The sequence below is a fragment of the Drosophila arizonae genome, chromosome 4 (genome assembly GCF_054131065.1).
Source record: "Drosophila arizonae isolate 15081-1271.41 chromosome 4, UAZ_ARI_1.0, whole genome shotgun sequence".
Lineage (NCBI taxonomy): Eukaryota > Metazoa > Arthropoda > Insecta > Diptera > Drosophilidae > Drosophila > Drosophila arizonae.
In genome coordinates this window covers 3892856-3919993 of record NC_142924.1, presented here as the reverse complement: position 1 = coordinate 3919993, position 27138 = coordinate 3892856, and the positions used below count along the sequence as shown (strand labels likewise).

Genomic DNA, 27138 nt, shown 5'->3' with positions numbered 1-27138 from the left:
ACAAAAAAATAAATAAATACAAAATAATATTTAATTTAATATATACACTTCGCGTCATCAGGTTAGCGCCCCCCCTTACACTCATTTTCTTTTACGTTTTTCTCTTTGCCTATTGCACGCAACTTCTTGGTTTTTTTTTATTTCATTATCATCATATGAGATGTCTCTCATACCAAAAAAAAAAGCGCGAGTGAAAACCCGTTATGTTTTATTTTCTATTCTTTTCTATTTTCGCAAAAAATGTGTGCACTTATTTTGCGTCATCAGATTAGCGCCCCCAAATGCAATTGTAATTATCTTGCTTATTTTGGCAATTAGACTCACCAAATTTTTTGTGGAGCTCAAAGCATTCAATATATTTATAGTATGGGTAAAGAAACAGTTTTATCTTTGGTTGAAAATCAAAGATTGAGGCATACTTTGAATCTAGACTATGCAACCATAAAATTGCTGAAAAAACAGGGAAAACAGAAAACTAAGTGGCAATTTTCTTACAAATAGGGAAAACTATGGAAAAAACTATATAAGCGGCAATAATCAAGCGATTTCAGAAGGAAATAAAAGAGCATTAGTTCGGGAAGCTTCGAATTCCCATGAATCGACCACCAAGATTAGGGATAAAATCGGTGTTAAGACGAGCTTATCAACGGTCCAAAGAGCAATAAGGAAAGTTAATTACCTAAAGAAACAGAATGTAAAAAAAAAGACACCAGTCGATATGCTAAGAAAAGAAATACGCATTAATTTTGGCCGGGCGAACATGACGTGGTCTACCCAATGGCAGCATGTTGTCTTTTCTGATGAGAAAAATTGAAATTGGAAAGAACTGATGGCTAAATTTATTATATCCATGACCTACGCATAGAAGAACATAATTTGGAACGGTTTCCAAGCCGTTAAGGCGGGGGGGTGGTGTGGCATTGATGTAGGGTGCAATATCTTACTACAGCGCTTGTAAGCTTCAATTTTGGACATCGCGCATGAACGCATAGGACTATAACACCGTGTTTAAAACTGCTGTTCCGCATTTCTATAACCTGTCTGAAAACCGGCATTAGATTTCCCAGCATGATAATGATCCAAATCCAAATCCAAATCCCTGAAGTCCTGGATTCAGGGCCAAAAAATTGATCTCATGGAGTGGCCACCATACTCACTCGACCTTAATATCATTGGAAACGTCTGGGGATGGTTGGTCAGGAAGTATATGAGTCCGGAAAGCATTATAGTGCAAAGACAGAGTTAATCGAAGGTACTGAACACGCTTGGCCAACCATATCCTTGAATAATATTGAACAACTTTATAATTCCACTCCTAATCGAATTTTTGAAGTAATTTCAAACAAAAAACGGCACTACGCACTATTAATATTACTTAAAAATAATAATAGCTTAAAATACGGTGTTATTTTTGGTCATTAACTTAAATAAATTGAATTTAGCGCAGGGGGCGCTAATCTGATGACCAAATTTTTGTTACATGTTTTTTGTACATTTTACAAAAAAAATTATTTAAAAATAATCCTTATTGTTACAGTAGCCATTCTTTTTGTATTTTAAAGATAAATAAATGGAGTATAATGTAAAAAAATTTTAAAGATGGAGCTCTGATAGTTTAGATTTTATTTAGCTTTGAGGTTGAGTGTAAAGGGGGGCGCTAACCTGATGACGCGCAGTGTATATAATAAAAAAAAGTAAAAAAAAAAATTTAATATATTACTAAAAAAATTAAATTAATATAATTAAATTAATTAATTAAAAAAATAATTAAATTAATATACACATATAAATAGTACACTTAATAAAATAAAGCACAATCTTCCCCAATGCTGCAGTAGTATTTTATAACTGCTTTAGCTTCAAGCACCTCAACTAAATGGGATTACAAATAGTTAACATCAACTTAAATAGCTAATTTTATGCTACAATTCAAATAATTTGATCAGCTTTTCACTTTTCGCTAGTAATGTTGAGATGATCTCAAACATTTCGAGAGACAGCAATAAGTTTGGGCAGCCCAACTCTAATTATGCAGCTGCACATTAGTTATCCACTTGACTAACACACGCACACACACATACGCACTCACACATTCACACGTACACGAAGACAATGCTGAGTGCAAAGTGCAATTATGCCCTAAGCATACAATTTCCCATTTAAATATTAGAAAATTTCTGCACACAGCTCTGACAACGTATGGCCACAATGCTCAGCCACACACAAAAAGGAACAGAGAGCAGAGCAGCAGATAGCAGGAGCAGCAGCAGCAGCAGCAGCAGAAGTAGAGCAGACAACGCTCGACCTGTGCTCTATGCTGTTACCGTTCTCATACCCGATACCCCTTCCATCCGACCCCCCTCCTACCCTTCCATTCTCTCGGTGTAAAAACAAATTTACACATGATTACGAGGCGAGTTACAACTGCCAGCGTTTAATAAAACTCAAACAAAATGACGCGCATTGCATAAATTTGAACAGCCTCAGCGTCAGGCTGACAACAGCAACAACAACAACAATTACAACAACAATATGAGCTACAACAACTGCTGCTACTAGAAGCAGCAGCACAAGAAGGTCTTCTACTATTTTTTCGACTGTGTGTGTGTGTGTGTTATTTTTGCCTTTTAGACTGCATAAATTTTAATTAAATGTCACTCATACGCCATGTATGCCAAGTGCAATATGTGAGTGTATGTGTGCAATTGACTGTGTGTGTAAGTGTGTGTGAATGTGCGCACATACGCGTGTGTATACGTGCGACAAATGCCAGTTCACACACACACACACACACATTCAAACACGAATTACAGTTTATTGAACAGAAAAGGAAAAACAGCTGGAACAAAGCTCAAGGCCCCAATTGAGTTTGCAAGCAAAGCAAATACAGAAAAACAAACTTGTTTCCACTGCTCGTGCAATACAATCGAGTTTGTAAGCATTTAACTTCGATGACACAATAAATCTCTGAAGCAGCAAATGTTCAGAATCGACCGGATTATAGTTTGTTTTTTTTTTTTTTTCTGAAAAAGTTTTTTGACAAGAAGTTACATATGTAAGTTGGAAAGTGTTTAGGATTTTTAAGATAAAAATTTTTTTGGGTCAACAAGATTTCTATGCGAAGGACATGGGGAAACCCTCATATAAATCGAAAACGAATTGATAAACTTAATTTTTGATAAGAAAATACATTCAACATTTTCTAGAAACAACGTTATTTAATGTACGCCACGAAAATTTGTCATCATCAATCATCATTCAGTTCCGATGCTTTAAACGACTTCTAAGACTCAAAAAATATTCAAGAATTCATTGAAAGCAAATTAAATTTAAAATCAGAAATATTTCTCTTTGACTTACTTAACAAATTTCTTCCATCAATCACGGCTTCAATCAATCACTGCCTCAACCAAATATCTCTTACTTCATATTGAACGTTTTTCGATGGAAACACTATAAAATCTGTGCCACAGCCAATTGACGCTGGCCTGCATTTTGGTCAGCTATGAAAATCTCAAGTTTTCTCTTTGCATTTTTTCTCACTCCATTTTTGTTTTTTTTTTTTTTTTTTAATTTTCTTTCCCTTTTTTTGGCTGTGGTTTTATGCATTTTAATAAAAGTTTTCGGAGCATGCATTATTCATGCTTTACAACAATTGCAATTGCCTGGCGCTGGACCTAATGAAAAGCTATAAAGGACACCATAAAATTTTCAACTCGCTCTTGCTCGCTCACTCTCTCTCTCTCCCTCTTTCTGTGTTTCTCTCCTTTCTTTCGCTCACACTTGAAACTTTTTCAATAATTTCGAACATATGCGTCGAGTTCTTGACAAATTAACTCAAGTGCGCAATGAAGTGTTTATTGTGGATAAGCAAAAGTTTGCTGCTGCTGCTGCTTCTTCTTCTCCCACATTTTTTTTATTATTTTTCTTTTTTACTACAGCTAGCAGCTAGCGTCGCGCTGCCTTCAAGCAATTTGTTATTAATTTCCGCGTTAAAAAAGTTGAAATACAAAGGAAAAAAAAACTCAAACTTTTTCTTTCAATTGTAGAACTGTCGCCCTCTCTCTCCCCCTCTTTGTGTGTGCTCGCTCATTAAATGTGAAAAGTTATGCTTGTTGTTGTTGTTGTCGTATTAAAACATTGCCCATAATGGTTAACAAAGCATTTGCTTCTCGTTGACCAGAACGACCCCAAACATCGGGCAACAAACTTGTGCGTACAATGTAAAACATGTGTAATAAATACATTCAAGTGGCCCGACACTCTGTCTGTGTGTGTGTTTGTGTTTGTGTGTATTTTGTTGTCAGGTGGACAATAAATTGCCCAGCGCGGCAACAGCAGCAAATGATGACGGGCACAAAGTCCTTGAAATGTTTACACTTTGAAATAAAGTAATCAATATAAGTACTTAATAAATGCAGTAAATTCAAATTGAAAACTTCTTATATTTTGAAAATATTTAAATTTCTTTGAAAATTTCTTTAGCAAAAATTTTTTACCTTACAAAAATCAAAATATTTACAAATTTGGCAAAGTATAAAATCTCCTAAAATTCTTTGAAAACTCCCCGAAAAGATTTTAAAGAAGTTTTAGCACTTTAATTCGTAAATTATATATATTTAAATGATTAATATTATAAATCTTAAGTATATTACATTTTTTCGCTGAGTGTATGAGAGCAACAGTTCCATTCATATACTTCTCTATAAATACCGTTACATCGCTATCCCCGCGCTGTATGCTATGAAAAATTGCAGAGCTATGCGCTCAATGTTAATATGACTGCCAAATGCAACAACACAAACACAAACACACACACGCACACACAACACCCGCGTACTGACACTGAAGTGGTGTACCATTGTGTGCGTGTATTGGTGTGTGTTTGTGTGTGAAAGTGCAAGTTTGCTTGCCTTTTGTTGCTGGCTACGTTATTATCGCTCTTCTTCTTTCTGTCGTTGTTATTGTTGTTGTTGACGTTACCTTCAACCGAGAACAATAAAAGCGAGCAAAAGTGCAACTGAAATGAGTTGCTGCAAATGGAAAACTATGAAAAAGCGACGCGAGAAATAACAATTTTTCGTAAAACCTTGCGAACGCATAAACTTTTCTATAAAACAGGCATCAAATATAAATGTGAACTCTTTATTTAATTACAAGAAAGGAAAAGAGAACGCAAAAATTCTGACAGAATTTTTTCCATTTAAATAACATTTCCACTTAATTACTTTTTATGCATTCATTACTTTTTTTATCCCCATAAACCACTGTGCAACACCAAATATATAAAACTCCGTTTAAGTGTCGCATTGCTAAGCGGCGCATAAAAAGAATTGTGATTACAGTTTGAATAAACGCTAGCGTGAGCGTCTAGCGAAGGTCAGTTTAAGAGAGCAATTATGCCTGTATGCATGCATATATATTATGCGTATGCATACATATGTAAAAGTGTAATAAAGAAGAGAACGTAAACTGCGACTTCACTTACCCGTTTGCCTTCCATTTGTGTGTTTCGTGCGCTGATGACTACCCATATACACTCACACATGTGCACGCATGTGAGCACGATTGCAAATTGCGGTTGCTGCTGTTGTTGCACTCTGTGTAGTTGATTTTTAGGAAAAAGAATGAGAGAGAGAGGGAGAGACAGATGAGGTACTGGAAGCAAGTGTGGCGAACTGTGAAGTGGCTTACTCTTTCGTGCTGGGTCAAGGGTGCCACCATTGTTGCCAAAACACAAAGCACAAATTTAATGCGTTGCAAAGTGGATTTTTTGGACCACACATATACACACACTTCACTTGGAATTACAAATAGGAGATATATTACATACCCAAAAAATGTATAAAAAAAGAAACTGCACACACTTTAATACGCAATAACGCGTTTAAGACTTCCAATAATGTAAAACATTAAATGTAACGAAAAATATATTTTTGCCCTATCACTAGCACACATTTCAAGCACTGCAGTGCATATTTAACATACAAAATCTCTGTTTATACACACGCGTTTAACTATTTAATTAATGCGCACACGCAGAAAACTTTCCAATCAAACGCTACGCGTAAGCCCTCAAACGAAAAGGTGGTTTAGCATTCCGATCCAATTACAGCATCAATCATGTGAAAAAAAAACTCGGTTTTCGCTTTAACATACAATTAGGCGCTGTTAAGCTGCGCTTACTGTGCTGTTACGATCGACCCACCTTGGTTAACAGTGGCATAACGTAACATTTTATGCAGTGTATTCTTGCTCTCTCCCTTGCTCTAGCGCAGTTTTTTGCTAACTGGTTAGCGGTGTAACATAATTGCATTTCATTTTCTTTAGCTGCTCTTCCTCTGCCGCTTCAATGTTATACGTAATGAGTACCCAAAAACTGCTGAAATTGGTTAAGACAAGTATATTTTATGCATATCATCGAAAGCATTTATTACTGTCATGCCCATCGCCCCAACCAAAAAGACATGCGTTATGTGTTCTTTTTTTTTTTTTTTCGTTTTTTACAAAACTTTATTTGAAATATATACATATATCTACATATATATCTCTCTGATCACGTTTATTCACACCTCGTCCATTTCACAACACTTGCAAATACAGCCTAATCGAATTAAACCCTAAATTATTTGATCTAAAACCCGCATCCCAAAAACCGAAAACGCCCAACCTAAACAACATAACCTCAATTCCTGAATCCACCGCCCCACGTCCACTGCCACGCCCACGACAATCCATAGCAGCCACCGCAACGACGCAAATCCCGTCACAAAGCACACGATGACACGAAGCTCGCCTTTGACGTCAGCGCCGAAAATTCCAATTGGACAACTCCGGCAACGGTTGCCCGACGCGCCCCCCGAACAACGCTGCCGCCCATGTATTTAGAGGCCGCGCTGCTGCAGCGCCAGTTCGCGAATCCAATTAGCTATCTGGGCGGGCCACGCCTGCAGCCACGCAGCAATCGGAACAGCATCGAGTCCGTATTATCGCTGGATTAGTCGCCAAAAAGTCTCATCAAGCGCGCCGCCCGTCAGTCAGTCATGCCGTCTGATTGGAAAAAGGCAGCTGCAATCCGTTTGATTGGAAAGCGAATCCTCAACTTTAGTTAGTTTGAAATTTTAGTTAGTTAATGTGTAACAAATTGTCACAAGTTCCTTTTTGAATAATAAATAAAAGTATTAAAGAAGTCTAAATTAAGAATCAAATATATCTAATTGGAAAATGTGTAACCTATCGTAAAGTAAGTATGAAAATTTGTATAAAATATCGTTGATTACAAAAAGTATATATATATTTTATATGTATATATGGAATTACCTACTGCTGTTCTCGGCGATTTATATGTTGTTCTCAAAGTAAAAATTTGTGCATACAAAAGTTGTCCTTCTATGCGATTCTCATACATTCAGGTGCGTACTTCTGATCCTACGTAAAGGTCTTCTCCTTTATTAGATATAACAAAGAAATTCTAATCTAAAACATTATGCTATTTTCCATATATACAAATTCTAGAATACCTCATATTGATATAAAATTTATCTAGATTTTCTACATACCAATTCCATTGATACATATTAATTAAAAGTTTCACAGTTAAAAAGAGTTTTTATTTTGTTGTTAAAAGTTTTGTAGCGATCGTTTAAAAAATACGTGTGGATCATGCTTATGGGGGTAAGTAACTTTAGGGGTTCGTTTTAATAATAACTGTATCTTAATTGATTGTTTGTTTGGTTTTTTCGTTAAATGTATCTGCGCTTTAAATGTATCTCTTCTCGGTTTAAATGGTATCTGTTAGCTTAAAATACGTATTCGCTTTACACTGAATGAAAATGGGGCCTTACAATAAATTGTATTTTAATTTAAGCTGAGTTGTTGTTTTTTTTTTCGTTTCTTTTCAATTTTCAATTATTGACTAAGCTCCGGAATCCAAAAATTTGTTGATTTGCTTATGGATCCGTATGCTAGGTAAAATCCGGCGGCTTGTATTTGGGCGGTCGCTTAATTGGCTTCTATAACCAATTGCGGCCGCCACGTCATATATTGTTCTCCTTGGCGCCCTTCGATGCAGCGGCGGCACCACTGCCACCACCGCCGGCTGTGGGCGTGGCAGCGTCATCTTTGTTGCTATTGCTGCCGCCGCTGTTGCTGCTGCTGCTATTCGTATTGTTGGCCGTGGCGGACTCCTCGCCTTCAGCTTCAGCTGGAGAGAGAGAGAGAGAGAGAGAAGTTAGTTAAAATGCACCGAAAATTGGCTATAGTAGACTCTCTATATACCCTTCTCCTTTTCATCCTTAGCCTCGCTGCTCTCGGCGCTGGCTTTGCTGCTCGCATTGCTGATGATGGGCTCCTTGTCGAGCCTTGGACGTTTGCGTTGACCCTTGTAGTTGCGATTGTCTCGGCGGCCGCCTTCGCCCTCGTCCTCCGAATCCGAGTACTCGTTCTCCGGCACAATGCGTTTGTCCTTGTCGCTCTGGGGCAGGCGTTCGTCCTTGTCCACCTTATCCTCGTCCTCGGACTCATCGTTTATCGCATCCTCGGGAATGGCCTGGATCTGAACACCCGGCGCATGCGGCAACAACCTCAAATTGTCGAACAATTTGTTCTTGATCTTCTCCAGATATTCAGCTGTATTTTGATTCGTCATGTTGCTCGGGCTGATGTGGAGCTTGAAATCCGGACCGAAATACTCAAAATAATCGTTGTAGGGCAGTTCGTTAGCAATTTCAACGTTCAGAGCCACCGACGTCTCGTAGGTCCAGCAGCGGGAGACATTACGGATGGTGTAGCCGCCGCCGCCGACCATCAGGAAGGGCAGGTTGTATTTCTTAACAAACTCGACGCATTTGCCGTGTCCCTTGACGGTCAGATTGAAGCAACCCAGGCGATCGCCCGTCAGCGAGTCAGCACCGCATTGCAGCACCACAGCCGCCGGCTGGAAGGTCTCCATGACCTTGGAGATGATGGGCACAAAGATGCTCTCGTAGGCATCGTCGTCCATGCCATCGCGCAGCGGAATATTCACAGCATAGTATTTGCCCTTGCCAGCGCCAATGTCCCTCAGATCGCCCGTGCCCGGAAAGTATTCTCCGTACTTATGGAAACTGACCGTCATCACCCGATCTGTGGTATAGAATGCCTCCTCCACGCCATCGCCGTGATGCACATCGATGTCGATGTAGAGCACTCGCTGATGATACTTCAAGAGCTCCAAGATGCCAAGGACAATATCGTTGACATAGCAAAAGCCGGAAGCTTCAGATTTCTTGGCATGATGCAGACCGCCTCCCCAGTTGATGCAGATCTCCGAGGCCTGTTTGTTCAGCTTGACAGCTGCAGCCACTGACCCACCGGCAGACAGTTGACAGAACTCGTAGAGTCCATCGAAAACGGGACAATCTTCGCCCACATTGAAGCGCTGCATCTGTTTGTTGTACTCCGTCATATTGTCCGGGCGTATGGAACGTAAAAATCTCACATATTCATCTGAATGGAATTTGGTCATCTCATCCGCTGTGGCCTTGTGGGGTCTCTGTAATGACACACTTGATTAGATCATTTCATAAGGTAACTCCTAGTCGGGTTCTCACATAAATCTCCATTTTGCGATAGAGTCCATAGTTGAGCAACAGATTGTGGGTCATGCGTATGCGATGGGGCTTCATGGGATGGCCTTGGCCATAGTAGTAGTTGCCAATGTCACCTGTGGAGTGCAAGAGTAGTGTGTTAATAGAAATGAAATGAAATATACCCTAGAATATGTAAAATTAGATCATTGGCTCTTAAACTATAACAGAGACAGAATTTCTATGGACTATTAAGTACCCTCAAATAAATTATAAATTAATTTTTAGTATATGGGGTTTGCTACGCATACTTCCTTTAATATAATCATTATACCCTTTTTCCCATTTTCAACACAGATATGCGCCACGCTATGTAAAACGAAAATTTTACGGCCACTGTCGGCGAGGCGTCCATTCAGTGCACTTTGTCGTATACAAACGTAGCAACACTTTCGCTATACCGAAAACAAAGGTCTACATGTATACACACACATGCACATACACCACCAACAGAGCCGCAGTCATTACGGTCGTTAGTGAAAAAGTGCGCTGAGTGCCAAAATGCTTGTACAGTCGCTGTAAAAATTGAAATTCACATATCTGCCACCCAAATTTTCCGACTACTAGCCGCAGACTTCTTAAAACAATGTAATAGGCTAAGCATGCGTTGCCTATCACTCAATTACATAAATTAAGTGTACTTTAAGTAGTTTTAATGTCAACTTACTGTCGTAATAATAGCAAACTCGTTTTTTACTATGGGACTGCATAGTCACTGCTGCCGGCCTGACGTAAAACGCAACGTCTGCTTGTATATGATTTCAGTTAACGCAGCGATATAAATGACGTCTTATTTAACTTTTAGAAAAACACACCAACGGTTTTCTTTTAATTAAAGAGATCAAAAACTCTGGCGGTCGCGCACCACAAGAAAAACGACGTGATACAATGAAGTTGTGTGGCAACTATATGGAATGGCGTTGCCACTGTATAAAAATGAATGCCGGATGGAGGAAATGTGCAAAAAAACGTCACATATATGTAGTATTTTTTCCAGTACATACTAAGTTAAGGTATTCGCTTAAAGTATTGAAAATAGAGTCATTTATGATTTTGTTAAATATTTATTGGTAAAATAATAAGTTCTGACCGTAGAGTTTGCAGATATAAAAATAAGAATGTCTTCAGGTCTTATATTTTCTACCAACTGGTCACACTGCAATGCTGTAGTTTTTGTTGTTGTGCGAGCGGGAGAGATGACTTCTTTTAGTCGAAAAAAACCGTTGAGCGAGTTGGACGCGTTTTCAGTGCGAGGCTATGTCGGTCGGTGTTTTCTACGTTTCTTGTCGGTGAAAAATAAGAATTAAAACAGAAACTTAAGTGCAGGAATATAGTGTAAATTTTGAAATCTGTGAAGTGAAAATTGCAGTTTAATTCAAAGAAGAAACGTGTAAGTTTATAAAGTGAGTTGTTTGTGCCGTTCAGTTTGTATGCGTGTGAATGTGCGTGTGTGTGTGGGGTCGTGTGAGCGTATGTGTGCAAAAGAGAAAGAAGTTTCAGTTTCCAAGCAAAGCAAACAGCAAGTAAAACGGCAGCAACGGAGTTGCAGTGGAAACACAAACAGAGCAACACTCACACTAACACACGCAAACACACAAACATACACACATTGAACATGCCAGAGCAAAAGAAGTGGGGAAAACTGAAATAAAGTGTCAAAGCGGAGTAACAAAAAAGAAGCAAAAATAAAAAATAAATATGAAGCAAACAGTGAAAAATAAACGAATGATGAAATTTAATTAAAATAAATCAAAATAAAATACAAACGCCGCAAATATCCTGCGCAGTGCAAAAGCCGCCGTTAACTTCAGTGCTTCTTCTTTGCATCTCCGCCTCTCTCTTTTTCTCTCTTCATTTGGGAATTTTACCGACAGACGTCTCTGCCGCTATTGCCGCTACCCGCGACCAACGCCTCGCATTGAAAGTTTCTGTTACTTATTTTCTTCCTCTGTTGCCCATCTTTTTATTACTATTGCATTTTACTTTTTCAATGCGGGCTCGCAGGATATTTTCCTGTTATTGCCCCTCCTGTTCGTCATCCAATTAGCGCATTTTCGGGAAATAGTTTCACATTGTTTTTATTATTCATTTTCGCTTCTAGTCTAACGACCGTGAAATACGACAACAGAACGAGCGCGACGCTGGCAGCAACTGTGTTTTATAGCCGTAACTGTAAAAACGCGGCTAAGCCGCTGACTTTCAATCATAAATTAAAACGACGCCGAATATTCCAACTAATTAAAATTAAAGGTAAGTGCTGGCACGCTCTATTAGATTTTTCGGATATTTTTAGATCATTTGCCCTGGAAACTTGTTTGCTCCTGTATGTTATAATGTGTGCGTATGTGTGTGAGAGTGGCCAACGCATCGCTCGAAAAGTGGCACAGAAATGCATCTCGACATAACAAAGTGCCGTTACAAAAGCCAATGAACGCATCAGCCAAATAACTAAACAATAAAAAATAAACTACAAAAAGCATCAACAACAACAAATTGAATGTAAGTGACGAGAAGAAGCACAGAATGGAGGAGAGAGAGAGCGCGCTCTTGCTCTCCCACAACAATTTCTATTTACGCTGCTGCTGCGGCTGTGGTTGCTGCTGATAAAAGCAAATCCGATTTTAGTGCTCAGCTGCTGCTGCGTTTAAAGAGTCAAAGAGCAATGTTGTTGTTGTTGTTTGTAATTGTCTGTAATTTAGCTGGAGGACTAAACGAAACCAGTTCGGCAACCAGCTGTCGACGTCTGCGCCTGGAATGCCACAAGACAGCGCGAGAGAGAGAGAGAGAGAGAGAGTGGGTGCGAGAGCAAAACAAGCAGCTGCTGCTCATGCTCTATCTGGCTCACTCTCTCTTACTCCCGTTGCTGCTTCTATTTTTGTTGGGGCTTTGCCGCATTTATTTATTTACCTTTTGCTCTGGCCTGTTTATTATCCCAGCATCATCGCTGTTTGAAGTTCAAGCCACAATACAAAAAAAAAAATTTTTTTTTTTTTTTTTTTCAAAATAGTATTTATATAGCTTATCTGCATGTTTCTCCACCTCCCCATTCTTTGCTTCCAGGCATACGAATTTTCATTAACACATTCTACTATGCGATGACAACTTCCAGTCTGCTGTTGTTGTTGTTGCTGATGGCGCTTTTTGATGGCTGGCTATTTACCTTTTGCCACTTCTCTTTCCAATGCATTCTTTTTATCGGTCGGCACTTTTTTCATATCTCAATGGCAGTGGGTGAGAGAGGGAGGGAGGAAGGGCTTGGAGGCTGTCTCTGTCTACCCTTTTGGGAGCAGTTCAAAGAGTTCATTTTGAGTGCTGCACTTGGCAATTATGCCTTTTGGACTTTTTTTCTGTTTAACTCACAAATCATTGCGAAATGACAAACGGTAAATCTGCCTAGCTCTCGTCTAACGGCACTAACTTGTTGAAGATCTGAGCTGATGCTTTGCTCTTCATTTCTTTTTTCTTTTTGATTATTTATACTCATTCACGAAAGTGAATCAGTATATTGGTTTTGTGCAATGTCCGTCTTGCTGTCCGTCCGTCTGTCCGTCTGTCCGTCTGTCCGTCTGTCCGTCCGTCCGTCTGTCCGTCTGTCCGTATGAACGCAATCTATTTCGGCGCTATTGAAGCTAGAGACTTGAAATTTGGAACACATACTCGTGTATATCTCCGATTTATAAAGTGTTAAAATTTTCCCGATCCGCCCACTAGGGGCGTGGCAAATCGGAAAATGCATTTTCCGATATACCAGAAATCATGTTTGTTGAAGAGCTAGAAAGCTGAAACTTGGTATGTAGGTCCGCGTTGACCACCCAAGATCACGAGCTATGGCGGATATATCTACGCCCATTGGGGGCGTGGCAAATCGGATAAAACTGTATCTCCTAAAGTTGTAAACCTAGAATGCTGAAATTTTGCACGTCAGCTAATGGTATGATTCTATAAAGTCTGAAGATAAATTATAAGTCTACGCCCGTTGGGGGCGTGGCAAATCGGACCTGAAGATATAGTGATTTTTTAAATTCTCCTATATTTTGGACACTATTGATGGCAGAGACCTCAAATTTTGTACATATACTCGGACTGATCACCCAAGACCAAAAAGTTTTGTCGGATATATGTCCGCCCACAGGGGGCGTGGCAAACCGCAAAAGTTTATATCTCCTAAAGTATAATAGCTAGAAGCTTCAAATTTGGATAGTTGAGTTACTGGTAGCCTCCTCTATCGATTCCCCAAAAATAATTTTTTACGCCTCTTTAGGGGCGTGGCATATCGAAAAATACCCTGTAATTTTCACATTTTTTTAGGGTAAGCATTCAAACTTTGCAGTTAGGGTAACGTTATCTCTTTCTAAAAACTGACCAAAAATGAGGTGTCTACGCCCAGTTGGGGCGTGGCAAATCGGAAAAACCTGTATATTCTACAGTATTAGAATGAAACTTAACTACTAAATTGTTGATGGGATGTGAATGAGTATTCCGCGGTCGGTAACGCCCGACTGCAACGTTCTTACTTGTTTTATTTTGCTTAAGATTTGACAATTCAAAAGGCAAATCAGAATTTACAGCAAAAGGAAAAAGAGGAGGAGGAGGAGGACGCGAGAATAACAACGGCCTCCGCTGCTGCTTAATAGTGAAAAAGTAGCTGAAGTGGCAGTATCAACAGAAGTTGAAAATTCAATTGTTGAAGCCGCGACAGCGGCCTTTGTGTTGCCACATGCCCTGTAGATAGTGTGATCGAATGGGGTATATAGGTTTTATAATCAAAGATGTAACAGACAAAGTAAATGATTTGGATTTTACTTATTAGGCTTACAAAACGGATTGAGATGAGATATTCTATTGTCGAGTAAGAATATTGTAATAACTTCTTAGGAGAATCTCTTAAAATTCTTAATTACCTTTACATATTCTCTTTCTGTCCGGCATCTCTTAGTCACTCATGGCTGGCATCAGCCATTTATATGACTTTTTTTTTCTTTCAAGCAGCTTTCAACGTCGCCCACTTACAACACAATGAAAACGAGAAGCAGCGGCAGAGGCAGAGGCAGAGGCAACGTCTTTTATTGATAAGAAAAATTGAAAGTGCGTGGCAAGCAGCGAGACAAGTGTGGAAAGTTGGTAGACAGAGAAAGACAGAGATAGGCAGAGACAGAGATGGAACGAGAATTAAATGCGTAAGAAATTGATGGGGAGAGACAAAGAAAGAGAGTGTAAGAGAGATAAAGGCGTGGGACATTAAAAAATGGAATACAGATTTCTAGCGTTTTTTACGTTTTAAAGATAATTCGTTTTTTATTTAAATGGACGTTTTCAGGCAGGCTTAGCAATAAGACAGATTTGTTATTAATCTCTCGTTATGTGATTTTAGGGGTTGCTTAAGAGGTTATATTATGTTATATTTGTGATCATATTATTCATTGATGTAAACTTATTTCAATATAAATAAGAGCTGACCTGAGAAGGCTTACTTTTAATATTATTTTTTTATATTAGACTATAAAGTTGTACTTTTTTTTTTTTCTTTTATTTAGTTTCGTAAATATCTGTATTGAATATTTGATTTTTTTGGGACTAAAAGAACTCAAACACATTTATATTATTTTTTGTCGTACTATTTCATATTTCATTTCTTAATGCTCTCTGAATACACTTTCCTTGCCTCTTTTAACCCTCACCCATTGTCAATTGACACAATTCAAATGATGATGCCGTCGCAGCATCAATCCATTTAATGGACCTCCTTCAAGTTGCCCAAGTTGTTGTTGTTGTTGGAGTTACAGTTGACAGCACCTGCCACGCCCATTTGGCACAGGTAGCAGTGCAAAGTTTTATATATTTTATGTCAATTTAAGTTTAATTTTTTAATTTTTTTTTTGCCTGACAGTTGGAAATGCAGCAAATTCTAGTTGTTGCAAGTTCTTGTTGTTGTTGTTGCTGTTGCTGCTGGCTGCATTGTTCAATTGCTTTACTTAGCTGGACACTGGACAAACTTTTAATTTATGTCGCTTAAGAAAAGTTCCAGTTGCTTTTAATGGTGCTTATCAAGCCAGGCAGCAGGGTGGGATTGAGTGGACTGGGGCTTTAGCTCTGGCTCTGGCTCTGGCTGTGTGACCGGCTAACCCAAAAGCCGCTTCAATTAGATTTATGGCAATAGAACAGTTCAACAACGTTCACTAAAGCGCTCACACGTGGAAATCCAACGTTTAGACGCAGCAAACACATTTTGCATTGTTTGCTTTGGCTGTTGGACTGCGCCTCCTCTGCCTCTGCCACTGCCACTGCCTTTGCCCCTCCTGCCGCCTCCTGCTCTTCGTGCTTCGGCACTTCACTGCACATCCGGCTGGGCAACAATAAACATTGTTTCATTGCAACAACTTCTACTTTGCTCTGCGGTGGTTGAAAGCTGCGCTAGCGTTTTTCTTTTTTTTTTTTCTCGCTTTGCCCATTCATTCTTTTGCCCGCCACCGCCGCCACTGCCAGCGTCGCCCCCGCCCGCATTCCTGGCCAGGTCTGGTCTCAACTCCTGGCACAGGCGCGCACACATTTCCGGCCTCTAGCAAAAACTTCATGTGTATGTGTAAGTGTATAAGTGTGTGTGTGTGTCTGTGTATTGTTTTGTGGTGGTTGCTGCTACTCTCTGGCTAGTTTTCGATTTTATTGATTTTCATAAAGTCGCTTTTCAACGCTCAACTCCAATTAGAAGCCGCAGCTGTATGAATACAAACTTTTACTCCATTTGCATTCAGTAATATTTTGCACATTCCTCTAATATCTTCCCTCTCTCACTCTCGTTCTCTCTTTCTGCCTTGATGCGTTGAGCATGCACTAGTTGCAGCAGGGCTTTCAAATAAATATTTTCTAATTGGAATTCTAAGCAAATATTCTGCAATTAGTCGGACGAAACCTTTAAAGGGGGGCAATGCAAGTTTTTCAGTAATAGAAAATTTTTTAATTGGCTATCGGGAATCCTTTAAAGCAATGCAATTAGAATCGAATGAATGCAGCAAATAGTTGAGTGTTTTCTGTAGAGTTTTTTTACTGTACTTGAAGCAAACAGAAATATAAACAAATATAAGAGAAATTAAAAATGATTTAATTAAATCCAATAAATAAGCTTATTGATAAAGATTACGAAGACAAAATATAGAGCATCTGCACTTGTCCTATAACAAACTCAAGCTCAGAAAAAGGATATTATAAACTCTAATAGAAAAGTAGATAAACCTCTCTAAGTCCGAAAGTTATGCTACTCCCAGTATAAATTAACTTCTCGACTCCTCGCACTCCCTGCAGCAAAGTTTGTTTGAATTGTTAGTGATATGACCCAATTTGATGGCTTTGCCTCAGTGTGCAGCCGGCTCAGAGTCAAAGCCGTTGACGCGCGGACTTTGGGGCAAGCAAAGTTTTTAATTACAAGCATCAGGACAATAAAAGTTTATTATGCGAAAAGCTGGAAGCGTACTTTCATTCCTCTAAAACAAACATTAAGCATAAAGCGCGAAAAAAAGACTAATAAACTTTGACCTCACAAACTGGCAGTCAAACTATTTATCTGAAAAAAAAACTTCAGAAACCTAAATCTAGTTAAAGAAGTTTTTTTTTTTTTTTTTTTTTTTTTTTTTTTTTTTTTTTTTTTTTGCTTATCCCTCGAACAATAAATTGAGTGAGAGATTTCAGATTCCACTTCCAATTGCGACTGTTGCGCGCATATATAAATATATCTAGAAAGGGGCGTGGCAAGGGGAGGCAGCATTGCGCTGATAGCTAGTGTATTGCATGCGACAATCGAATGGCAAATCGATTGAAAATGCATACAAAAATGCCAGCCAAATGAGCTCTCTCCTGCTCTCTCTCTCTCTCTCGCTCTGCCTTTCTCTCTCTAGCACTCACTGCAGCTATATATAGCTACATATCTCTAGCTAATATTCAAATGGAATTTGGGTGCATTGAACTCGTTGCAAGGTGTGAATTTCGCCAGGAGGCAGATAAACATAAACAGAATGAAGGAAAAAGTGGAGCACGCTCCCAAATAGAAGCACCGAAGTTGGACAGCAACAACAACAACAGCAGCATCAACTATAAAGCAATAGATATGTGTATAAAAAAAAAAAAAACAATGTTAAAGCATGGCATATGCTCGAAATGTTGATAAAAAAAGAAAGAAAGAAAAGAACGAAACTTCTTGAGAAATCATAACAGAGAACTCTCCTAACAACCCGCCTTCAAATGACATTAAAAAGTTCAGCTTCAACTTTGATAAACGGAATGTGCTACAGTCGAGCCTCTCTCTTGGCGAACATTTAACAGAGTCGAGTGCTTCTTCTTTCTTTTTTCTGACAATTTTTCAGCTGCCAAAAACTTGGCCCGAAAAACTTGTCAACTATGCCGAAGAAGAGTTGTCAGAAAAGTAGCAAACGAAATTTTACACACTTGAATAGTTGCTGCAATTTGTATGTAGCACAGTGTAGCAAATGACACGAAATGTCTTAAGAAAAACTAAAGAGTGCGATAAAAGTAATTATTTGAATAATAAACTAGGTCTATGAAAACTGATGAGCGAGATAAGTGCAAAAAACAAAAAGTAATTAGAATGCAAAACAAAAAGAAAAGAAGAGTTTACAAAACTGTATTAAAATGGAAAAGTTAATAAAAGTAATTTCACTGCGAGCTGGGAAATGGGGTCCATAAATATATATTAATGTAGAAATATTTATATGTGTATAAAGCTGACGTTTACTCAAGTGTGCCATCATTACATAGTTTAGGTTAGTTTATAAACATTAAAAAAAAAAAAAAAAAAAAAAAAAGTAAAAATAATAAAAATAATAAAAATAAAAAAATTTAAAAAAAATTACATATTTTTCAATTTAAGCTCAATTTTTTTAATTCTGAAACAGAAAAATAATTAAAGATAATTGATTCATTATTATTCTATGTAAATCGTGCTCCATTAACTTCTTCAAAATCACTTCAACAGTGGAGAAATAAGTGAAATATGATTGTATATCTGAATTGAGAGTAAATTTTATTATCTTTCTCTAATGCATTGTCTCATGTGCTTTAACTTAATTCGCTTAGCTCTGGAGCAAAGTTCTTTTAAGTTCAGCTTGTTCATGATTTATACGCAAACGCTTTGGGGACATTTGCAATAAAATTTTCAAAGCATATTTCATGCGATGCTTGAAGTGGACCAAAAAGTTGTGCCGCCTCTAGAAGTGCGAGGGGGAGAGAGCGAGAGGGGCAAAGCGAATGGGAGCGTGCCTGTGTGCGACGGAGAGAGCGAGTGAAGCAATGGGAAGCTGTTTTGTCAGCTTGCAATTTGTAGCAGCGCCTTGGCAAGTTATTGTTATAGCCTCTGCTCGATTGACTGTCCGTCCGACTGTCTGTCTCTCTGTTCGTTCGTCCGTCCGTCCGTCCGTCCGTTCGCCTGTAATGTCACGCTGTGATTGCGCCGAGAGCAAAATCTCAGTTACAGCAGCAATTCGCAATTCTCCATGCTCAACGACTATTTGTCTCGAGTGCAATGCAGTTGCGCTACGAATTGTGTCTAGTGGCGCACTCCCCAGTCGCAATGGCCACGCCCCCGCGCCCCCTTTTTTTAACAAGCTGGCTGCCACCCACCATGCAGCTCTCCCCAGGCGCTCGACCCGCAATGCACTTTGCTGATTATTTGCCTCGATTTTTTTTTTTTGTAAATACATATATATATTTTTAAAAACTTTTTAATGCGCCATGTGACGTAGCTATTGTCATTGCTGCTATTGTTGTTGTTGTTGTTGTTGTTGCAGCTGCAATCAATTTGACACAGATTTAGCTTGAGATTGAAATCAATATCAATTGTGTCACGGCGCTGTTCAGGGACGCGCCTTAGCAATTAAACAGCCACCTGGCTCTAAGCTAAAATATATGCTTATATATATAATACATAGTCGTGTGTGTGTGCGTGTGTGTGTATGTGCGTGTGTCTGCATACAAATTAGTTTTAATATTTGCTAGTCAAACGGGCAAACGCAGCAGCAAACGCAAATTGGTTGAGAGGCTGCCACATGCAACATGCAGCGTGCCACTTGCCACAGCCACTGCCACTGCTGCAGCAAACTTAACTCGACTTCCGTTCATTACGAGTTGTATTTTCAATCTTGCAACATGGCAAATTTGCATATTTGTGCGTAGCCAATGCTAAAATATTTTCCCACAAATAAAAGAAAACAAGCAACGAGTGCTTTGGGTGGGAGGGGTATGCTCGACTAGCAAATACCCAGACTAACCTCAGTTGTATATATGTACGAAATAGCTCATAAATAATATGCCCTTCCTAGCAATTTGCTATTGAAAGGTGAAATGAAAACAAAAGAGCCGAACTGAAAAACTACACACGATAAATTGCATGCTTAGCTCGTTGTGTTGCACTTGTTGTGTTTGCATTTCAAGGGGCTTGTGTTGTGCACTATATAGAGGATCGATTTACAGCACTATAAATATATATATAGTGCGCTTGTTGATGCAGCCCACACTTCAGACACTGAGCTTATCCGCACCACTTGAACCTATTTCATCTGTGATTTGTTATTGTAACAACTGTGAACAGTTGTGGCCCATAAAATGCAGAGGAAAAACGAGTCGATAACCTTTTCATAATTAAATAAATCAAATGTGTGTGTGTGTGGGTTATAACTGCAGACGAGAGCAGACAACTGTAATTGGGCATAAAATTAGTAGAGAAAAGGTTAATTAACTTTGATTCCATTCAAATATTGATTGGCCAAAGAGTTGATAAGGGATGTAGTTAAATATAGGCGAATATCATTACAAAATATGGTTTAATGCCCTTCTATGCGATTCTCATGAATTGCTTAGCATGAGTAATGGAAGGTTTGGTATGGTTTTATAAAGATTATGTTGAAGTGCATTTAAAAATAATCATTTAAAGGTAAATAATAATAATTGAAATCAATGAACTTCTCTGCGATTCTCATGCTCGTGAGTCAGGCTTTGCTCGACTTATTTCATATTTCTTGTACCTGGAATAAGAAATTATATTAATATTTTATCGAACTGTATTTAAATATACATATATATATATATATATATATTTGTATATCTTTATATATGAAATATATTCTTGATTCTCAACGCCCCTGTTTATGTATTTATTATCGGAGCAGCTTGATCTTAAATAAACACATGCTGACCAACATTTTATTAAGGGGTGTATATCGAAACCTTCAAGCGTCACAGCCATATGAGTAAGCAAGGCATAGAAAGAGATAGTTAGAGTGAGAGAGATAGAGAGTGAGAGTGTGTGTGAGCTGTTGCTCAACAGCTGAGAAAAAAGAAATGCCCGAAAGTGTGATACATCTGCGAAAGGGTCTTTTACATGGATGGGTCGCGCGCTATAAATACGAAATGTGCTACAGGCGCTGGCTGCGGAGGCAGAGGGTAGAGGGTAGTTGGTCGTTGGGGGCGTTGCGGCAGGAACTGCCGTTGAGGCAGTGATGCGCATCCTGAGCAGTGTTTCCTTTGACTTCGGTAAGCAGGTCACGTGAGCCAAATTGCTTAAGACTTGAGCTAGCCGAGGCAGCGGGGCTATGTGGGGCTGTGTGGGGCTGTGCGGGGCGCCGCCTAGCTGTCATTGAGCACAAAGGGCGCCTAGCTCGCCCGACTGTGTCAAAAGCTCGCGGCACTCGCACTCGAGTCACTCCCTCCGTCCGTCATCGAGTCCGTCTATAGGGGCAGTAAATGTGATTGCTGCCCCACCTGACGACCTCCTGCGATATTGTTGCTGCTGCTTCTAGCTGCTGCTGCTATTTGCTCTGCTTTTGGCCTCGTGCGTGTTTTTGTTATTCTTGAGTTTCCACGTTTTCTGCTGATTTTGTCTTTTTTTTCATTCTTTCTTTTTTTAATATATACATAAAAAGAAGCATGTTAAAAATTTGCTAGATTTTAACGCTTGTTGTTGGCCTGTCTTGCTTGCAATTGTTTTAACGTGTTTGAAATATTTTAAGAGACTCGAGAGTTGTGTGTGTTGTTGTTGTTGTTGTTGTGGCTGTGTGTGTTTATTTGTGTGTTATTCGTTTGTTTGTTTTGCTTGCGTTTTTTTTTTGTTTTGTTTTAGCCACGCATTTGCAGTGAAGTTGTTGTTGCCTTATAAATACATAAATACATAACATAAAATACAAACAAATACTTACACACGCTAGCACACACACACACATACCACGCACTTGGGTTCGCTCTTGGTAGGAAGAAAATCAATATTTGCGCCGTGTCGCCGTCAGCGTTGACTATTTTATTTTATTTTTTATTAGGATTTATGCCCTAGACAAACATTGAGCAAAAGGTATAATAAAATAAAGTGAATGCAGTGAATGAAAGAATTACTATATAGAAATGTCAGGAAATGCCCAATCTACTAATGATGTAGTTATAAATAATTTCTGAAGAATATATATAAATGAAATATATGCATAAATAAATACCTTAAAATATATTTCTGTTTTTTTTTTTTTTTTTTTTGTTTTTTTTTTTTCACAAGCTTTTCATTAAAATTTATTCATATACTAATTTTATATTTTTATTTGATTAAAAAAAAAAATGTTTACAAATATTTCAATAAATATTTAAAATATGTTAATCCTATGAGCAATACAGCGCTATGGGCCTTAATTTAATTAAAAAATTCTATAGAAAAGACAACTTCACTTTTCAAGAACTCTTAGTTCAATATAGGGTACCGCCTAGTCGTTCATATCCATGCAAAGGCACGCTTGTTATTTGGTCTCTTTGTTGTGCGACAACTCGCTGATAAGACTGATGAGAAACGGATGCGTGTGTTGTGCCTGGAAATGACGCCTACAGCCTGCTCCTATATCTAGTCTATATATATGTGTATATATATACATATAAATATAAATGCATATATATATTTGTACTTGATTATTCCACCGGAATGCTAATATGAATTGGCGCAGCTCACGCTTAACACGCCTAAAGTGCAACCAGTTGGCAGAGAGCAGAAAAGTACAGAGTATTTGGCAACTGGACTTTGTTCGCAGTTTGGAACAACGCCGCAGGCACTTTTGAACTAGTTCCAGCAGCTGTTGAACGAATGAACGAGTGGGCTTTGTCATATATGGGTCCGTTGCTCTTTTGGGCGGCCATTAACTGGCTGCCACACAGCTTCTTCATGCTAAACGCGAGAAATTGTATTTGTGCCTTTGCCCCTCCAGTATTTTCCTTTTCTTTGTGCTCGATAACGAAACGCAGCCAAAAACAAAAAAAGAAATGAGTCAAACCTGAAGCTCTGGACCAGCTGGACGGGGCACTCGACTCGTGCTGCTCCAGTTCTTCGAGAGTGGAGTCCAAAAACGAGTTTTTCGGCACTTGCCTAGCCGGGTTAACAACTCCGAGTTGTGTTAGGCCTAGTTTTTTATTTTTGCTGCTGTTATATAGCCAAACTCTCGACGAGTGCAACTTGGATTTAGAGTTGTTGGCTTCGTATACGTTTTTACGAGCGCGCAACAACATTTTATGGCTCTTACAGACAAATTGTTTGGCAGGAATTACAAATAACTGCAGCTGAGACTAACAGTTAGCTCAAATTGGTTTTGAAATGGATAAGCTTAGAGCTGTTAAAACAGTAAGAACGTCAGAGATATAATCTATGTCAAGTGGACTATAAAAGTTGGCGAGTTAAGAGTGGACACAGTCAGACTTTGAGATGTTCTAAAGCTGATAATGCTTAGAAAAAAATATTTATTTTTAGAGTTTTTTCGAAAAGTTCTTTCGAAATTTCTAAAAAATATGAAGATAATATGAGGAGATAAATTTTAATAATTTTAAATATTCCATTTTTGACATAAAAAAAAATAGGAAAATTTGTTTCTATCACTTTAAATATTGAATGCTTTCCATTTAAAAAAATTTTACATTTTATTAGACAAAAATATATTCCAAATATATAATGAAAATTTGAAGTCTCAGAAGGACTTACAGACAGGCAAAGGGATGAACGGACAAACGGAGAGCAATATGGAGACTGCACAAAGCGAATACACTCATTTCACTTCCTGAATGAGTAAACCCAAAAAACATTTTAAACTTTAAACTCTCATATAAATTCTCTTCACAACTTTGATGTGTTTCAAAATGAATTTGAGGATGGATGTAAAACTTTGGGATGAATCGCTTTCTGTATTTATGTGACTTAAATTTATTGTGTATGCATATTCAAACGCTGTTGATATTTGTGATTAAGCAAGCGCAGATTGTTTTAGGCCTTTAATTGAATTATTGTGTTTTCTGTCTTCGTCACGCAATGAAATTTTAACAAATTTTCGTTTCAAGCTGTTTGTCTTAGCGAAAGTTTGTTGTTTGTTGTCGGAGTGTGACAAACGTGTTGCAAATCGCTGTCGAGTGACACAAACGACAAGCCCCTGCACTGTCTCTACTGCGCCCATCGAACCTTGGGCGCAACGTGTGGCATTAGAACCTAAGCGAGGGCACGCGAGCGAGCGAGCGAGTGATTGAAAAAAAAATCCCTCAGCGCGACAGCGACGGTCGGCTCCAGTTCTAGTTATGCAGCTAAATGTCTCGGCTTTCATGACTAATTACTTGGCTGGGGTAGAACGGATTCGAGGTCGGGATCGGGGTCGTGGTCGGTGGGTAAGTTGATAAGGTTAAGCGCTCGCGTCCCTGCACATTGAATGCCGAGGATTATATTTTTTAATATTTCTCTTTTACGCAAACATTTGAGCAGCTGTACATGCGGGTGGTCTGAGCGCGGGCGGCGGGGCGAGAGGCGGGGCAGGGTGGGTAAACGGCTCGCTGTTGTCTATGGACACCGTGTATACCGTGTGTATTGTGTAAACTTTGGCTCAATTTGTTGCGACCCTAATGAAGTTATGGCTCGTGAGGGCTCCCTGTGGAGTTGGTGGAGCTGTCGATGGAGCTGGCGGAAGCCCCAAAATGGCTGGGGCTGTGTGCTTGGCTGCCGTTATTTGGTTTCATGCATAAAATAACGGCACATAAGTGCAAGTTGCAAGCTGCATGTAGCGTGTGGCATGCGGCATGTGGCATGTGGCAAGCGGCAGCTTTAATGAAAATTGCAAGCCGGCCCAGCCACTGCCTCCCTCGTCTTGGCCCGCGTCCTGGCGAGCATTAAATCCAATTTTGCGCTGCTAGTTTTTTGAGTGGCAAAGCACACACACACCATACACACTCGCACACACAGACATACACACAGATTTTGTTGGCACACTCGACGCCATTTGTGTACATTTTAATAGGTGTAAAAGCTTCAGGTTTATAATGTTATGCCTCGCTTGCAAGTGTCGCCTGGCAAGCTGTTGCATAAATCAACTTTGGCAGCGCATAGTAGGAAGGAGGTGCAGAAGAGGGTGTGGCATGGGCGTGCATGGGGTTAAGCGGGGTCCGAGGTGCCACAAACTATGTCAAGTGCCCGCCCGCACTGAACAGCATTCAACGCTCGCCCAGTGCCCCATCATGCATGCTCTATAAAATATTTGTTGAAACTTGCGCCAAGCTACCCCCTCCGCCTCCGCCTGCTTTGCCCATCTGCGCAACTGATACTACGGGCGTTGATAAGCGCACTTTGAGTTGCGCCACTTGAGGCCGCACGCAACTTGTAATCACAAAATACGAAGCGAGTAGAGTTTAATGTTGTTCAAGTGCTTAGCAGCTACGACTACCCACCGTCAAGCGGTCTCCACCCTGCTTCACCCTCCCACCCCCCGCCCGACCACTTGTCCGTTTGCTTTATTAGCCTAGCGTTGCAGCACGAAACAAAAATGTGTTTCTGCTTTTGCGTTCCATGTTAAAAATCGTGTTTATGTCTGCCAGCTTCTGATTGTAGTTGCAGCTGCTGCTATGCCTTGTTATACCTTGAGAAGGTGCCGAAGGAAGGAAGGGTGTGCAGCGGATGTAGATAGAGCAGAGTATAGAGCGAATATATTGGGAATGAATTTCAATTGAATTTTCAAGCAAAACAGATAAACAGGGCTTTATATGTGTGTACATATTTTATATAAATTTATTTTATTTAAGAAATAAAAGTTAGAGAGTTTAGCTTAAATCAACAAATATCGATATCTTAAATAATGCATCTGAATTAAATATGATTTTTAAATAAATAAAAATATATTAACATATTTGATATCTGTAACATGTTTCTGAGCAAAGTATTTCCAGCACAATATCTCTCTATTCTCATACACTTTTCTACTTAGGGTATTTCTCCATCGAGCACTCCTTTATATTTATAGCATTTCTAGTTGCTGTGACTGTTGTTGCTGCTCGTCAACAAGCTGACAATTTGCTGTCTGAGTGTTGGCTGTCGCCTGTTGTCGACAGCAACAACAATAATAATAATAATAACAACAGCAACACGCGGCAACAGCAATAAAAGTGCTAAAAAGTTTTATGCCCCTGGACTGCATCCTGTTTTAAGAAGCAGCAGCAGCAGGAGTAGCAGCAGCAGCAGTTGTTGCCACAGTCCATACATAGTCCATGCCTAGCTCCCATTCTACACTGCCAAGAAAAATGTTTAATCTTTACAAACTCAAATAAGTGTTGAATGTTGTTGTCGTAGTTGTTGTTATTGTTACTGCTGTGGCTGTTGTTGTAGTAGTCAAGCTCGAAAATGACGCAACACACCTGCAATTTGGCCAATGTGAATTGGTGCTTGTAGAGAAAGAGTATAAGATGCGAATGAGCTTGGAAAAGGCATAGACAATATTTTTGGAATGGGAAGGAACAAGATTAAAATAACATAACTTAACTAACATAGCATAAGATAACATAACATAGCATAACAACAAAATATATCTCAACACAATAGAACATAACAGAACTTACCATAACATAACAGACCACAACATGATTTCAAATTTAGCCATGAATAAGCTGTTATTCAATTTAATATAACCTTTGCTTACTCTCGCAGCTTCATTGTAGAGCAACTGCGATTCGTTGTTTTAATATTTGTTGCATTGTTTTTTATTTTGCTCTGCAGTTGCTTTGCTTATCTTTGGCTTCATTCATAATTTTTGTCGCATACGCGACAGGGGTTGGCTCGTTGGCTTTGCTTTTTACACCTGAGCCTGTGTGTGTGTGCGGGTGTGTGTGTGTTAGCATGCAGGTATCCTTCATGCGGGTGGTTTGGTGGATTGTAAAACTTTGTCGCGTTGTCAAGCTATGTGGCTCTGTTTCTATTTATGTTATGGGCACCAACTCCTGCTGCAATGTCTGCGCTGTCTGCAGACAACCTCAATACCCAATCCCCGCCCACAGCCTACCTACACCTTCACTTTGGCGACGTCACGTATGGCACGGCTGTGTGACTTGCATGTGTGTGTATATACCTAACTCCCCGAAGTAGTCTGCCCACGCATACATATATGTATATATATTTGTATGGAAATGACATCAGCCGAGCCCTCAATGCCAGCCAGCTGCATTGCGCGCCGTAAGGAAATTAAATACTCAAGTC

General features: G+C 39.2%; 2 protein-coding genes across 8 annotated transcripts in view; one reads left to right on the top strand and one right to left on the bottom strand.

Moving 5' to 3' along the window:
• Nucleotides 1-27138, top strand: part of axo (axotactin) — a 109116-nt gene that overhangs the window by 68679 nt on the left and 13299 nt on the right. The window contains exons 21-22 of one of the 7 annotated variants that reach the window (XR_016269908.1): nucleotides 6744-11016; nucleotides 11728-11876. Coding sequence is in view for 2 of the 7 variants with exons in the window: in XM_089467975.1 (XP_089324101.1) it covers nucleotides 6604-6624 (21 nt within the window). In the remaining 5 variants the exon portion in view is untranslated. The other 6 variants (XR_016269904.1, XR_016269905.1, XR_016269906.1 and 3 more) reach the window with 6 other exon arrangements.
• On the bottom strand, nucleotides 7582-10433 carry HDAC1 (histone deacetylase 1). The gene is made up of 4 exons (XM_018007790.2): nucleotides 10294-10433; nucleotides 9591-9703; nucleotides 8278-9532; nucleotides 7582-8203 (listed from the first exon to the last, which is right to left on the bottom strand). Exons 1-4 carry the CDS (start codon nucleotides 10334-10336, stop codon nucleotides 8037-8039), a joined length of 1578 nt encoding a protein of 525 aa, XP_017863279.1. The 5' UTR covers nucleotides 10337-10433; the 3' UTR covers nucleotides 7582-8036.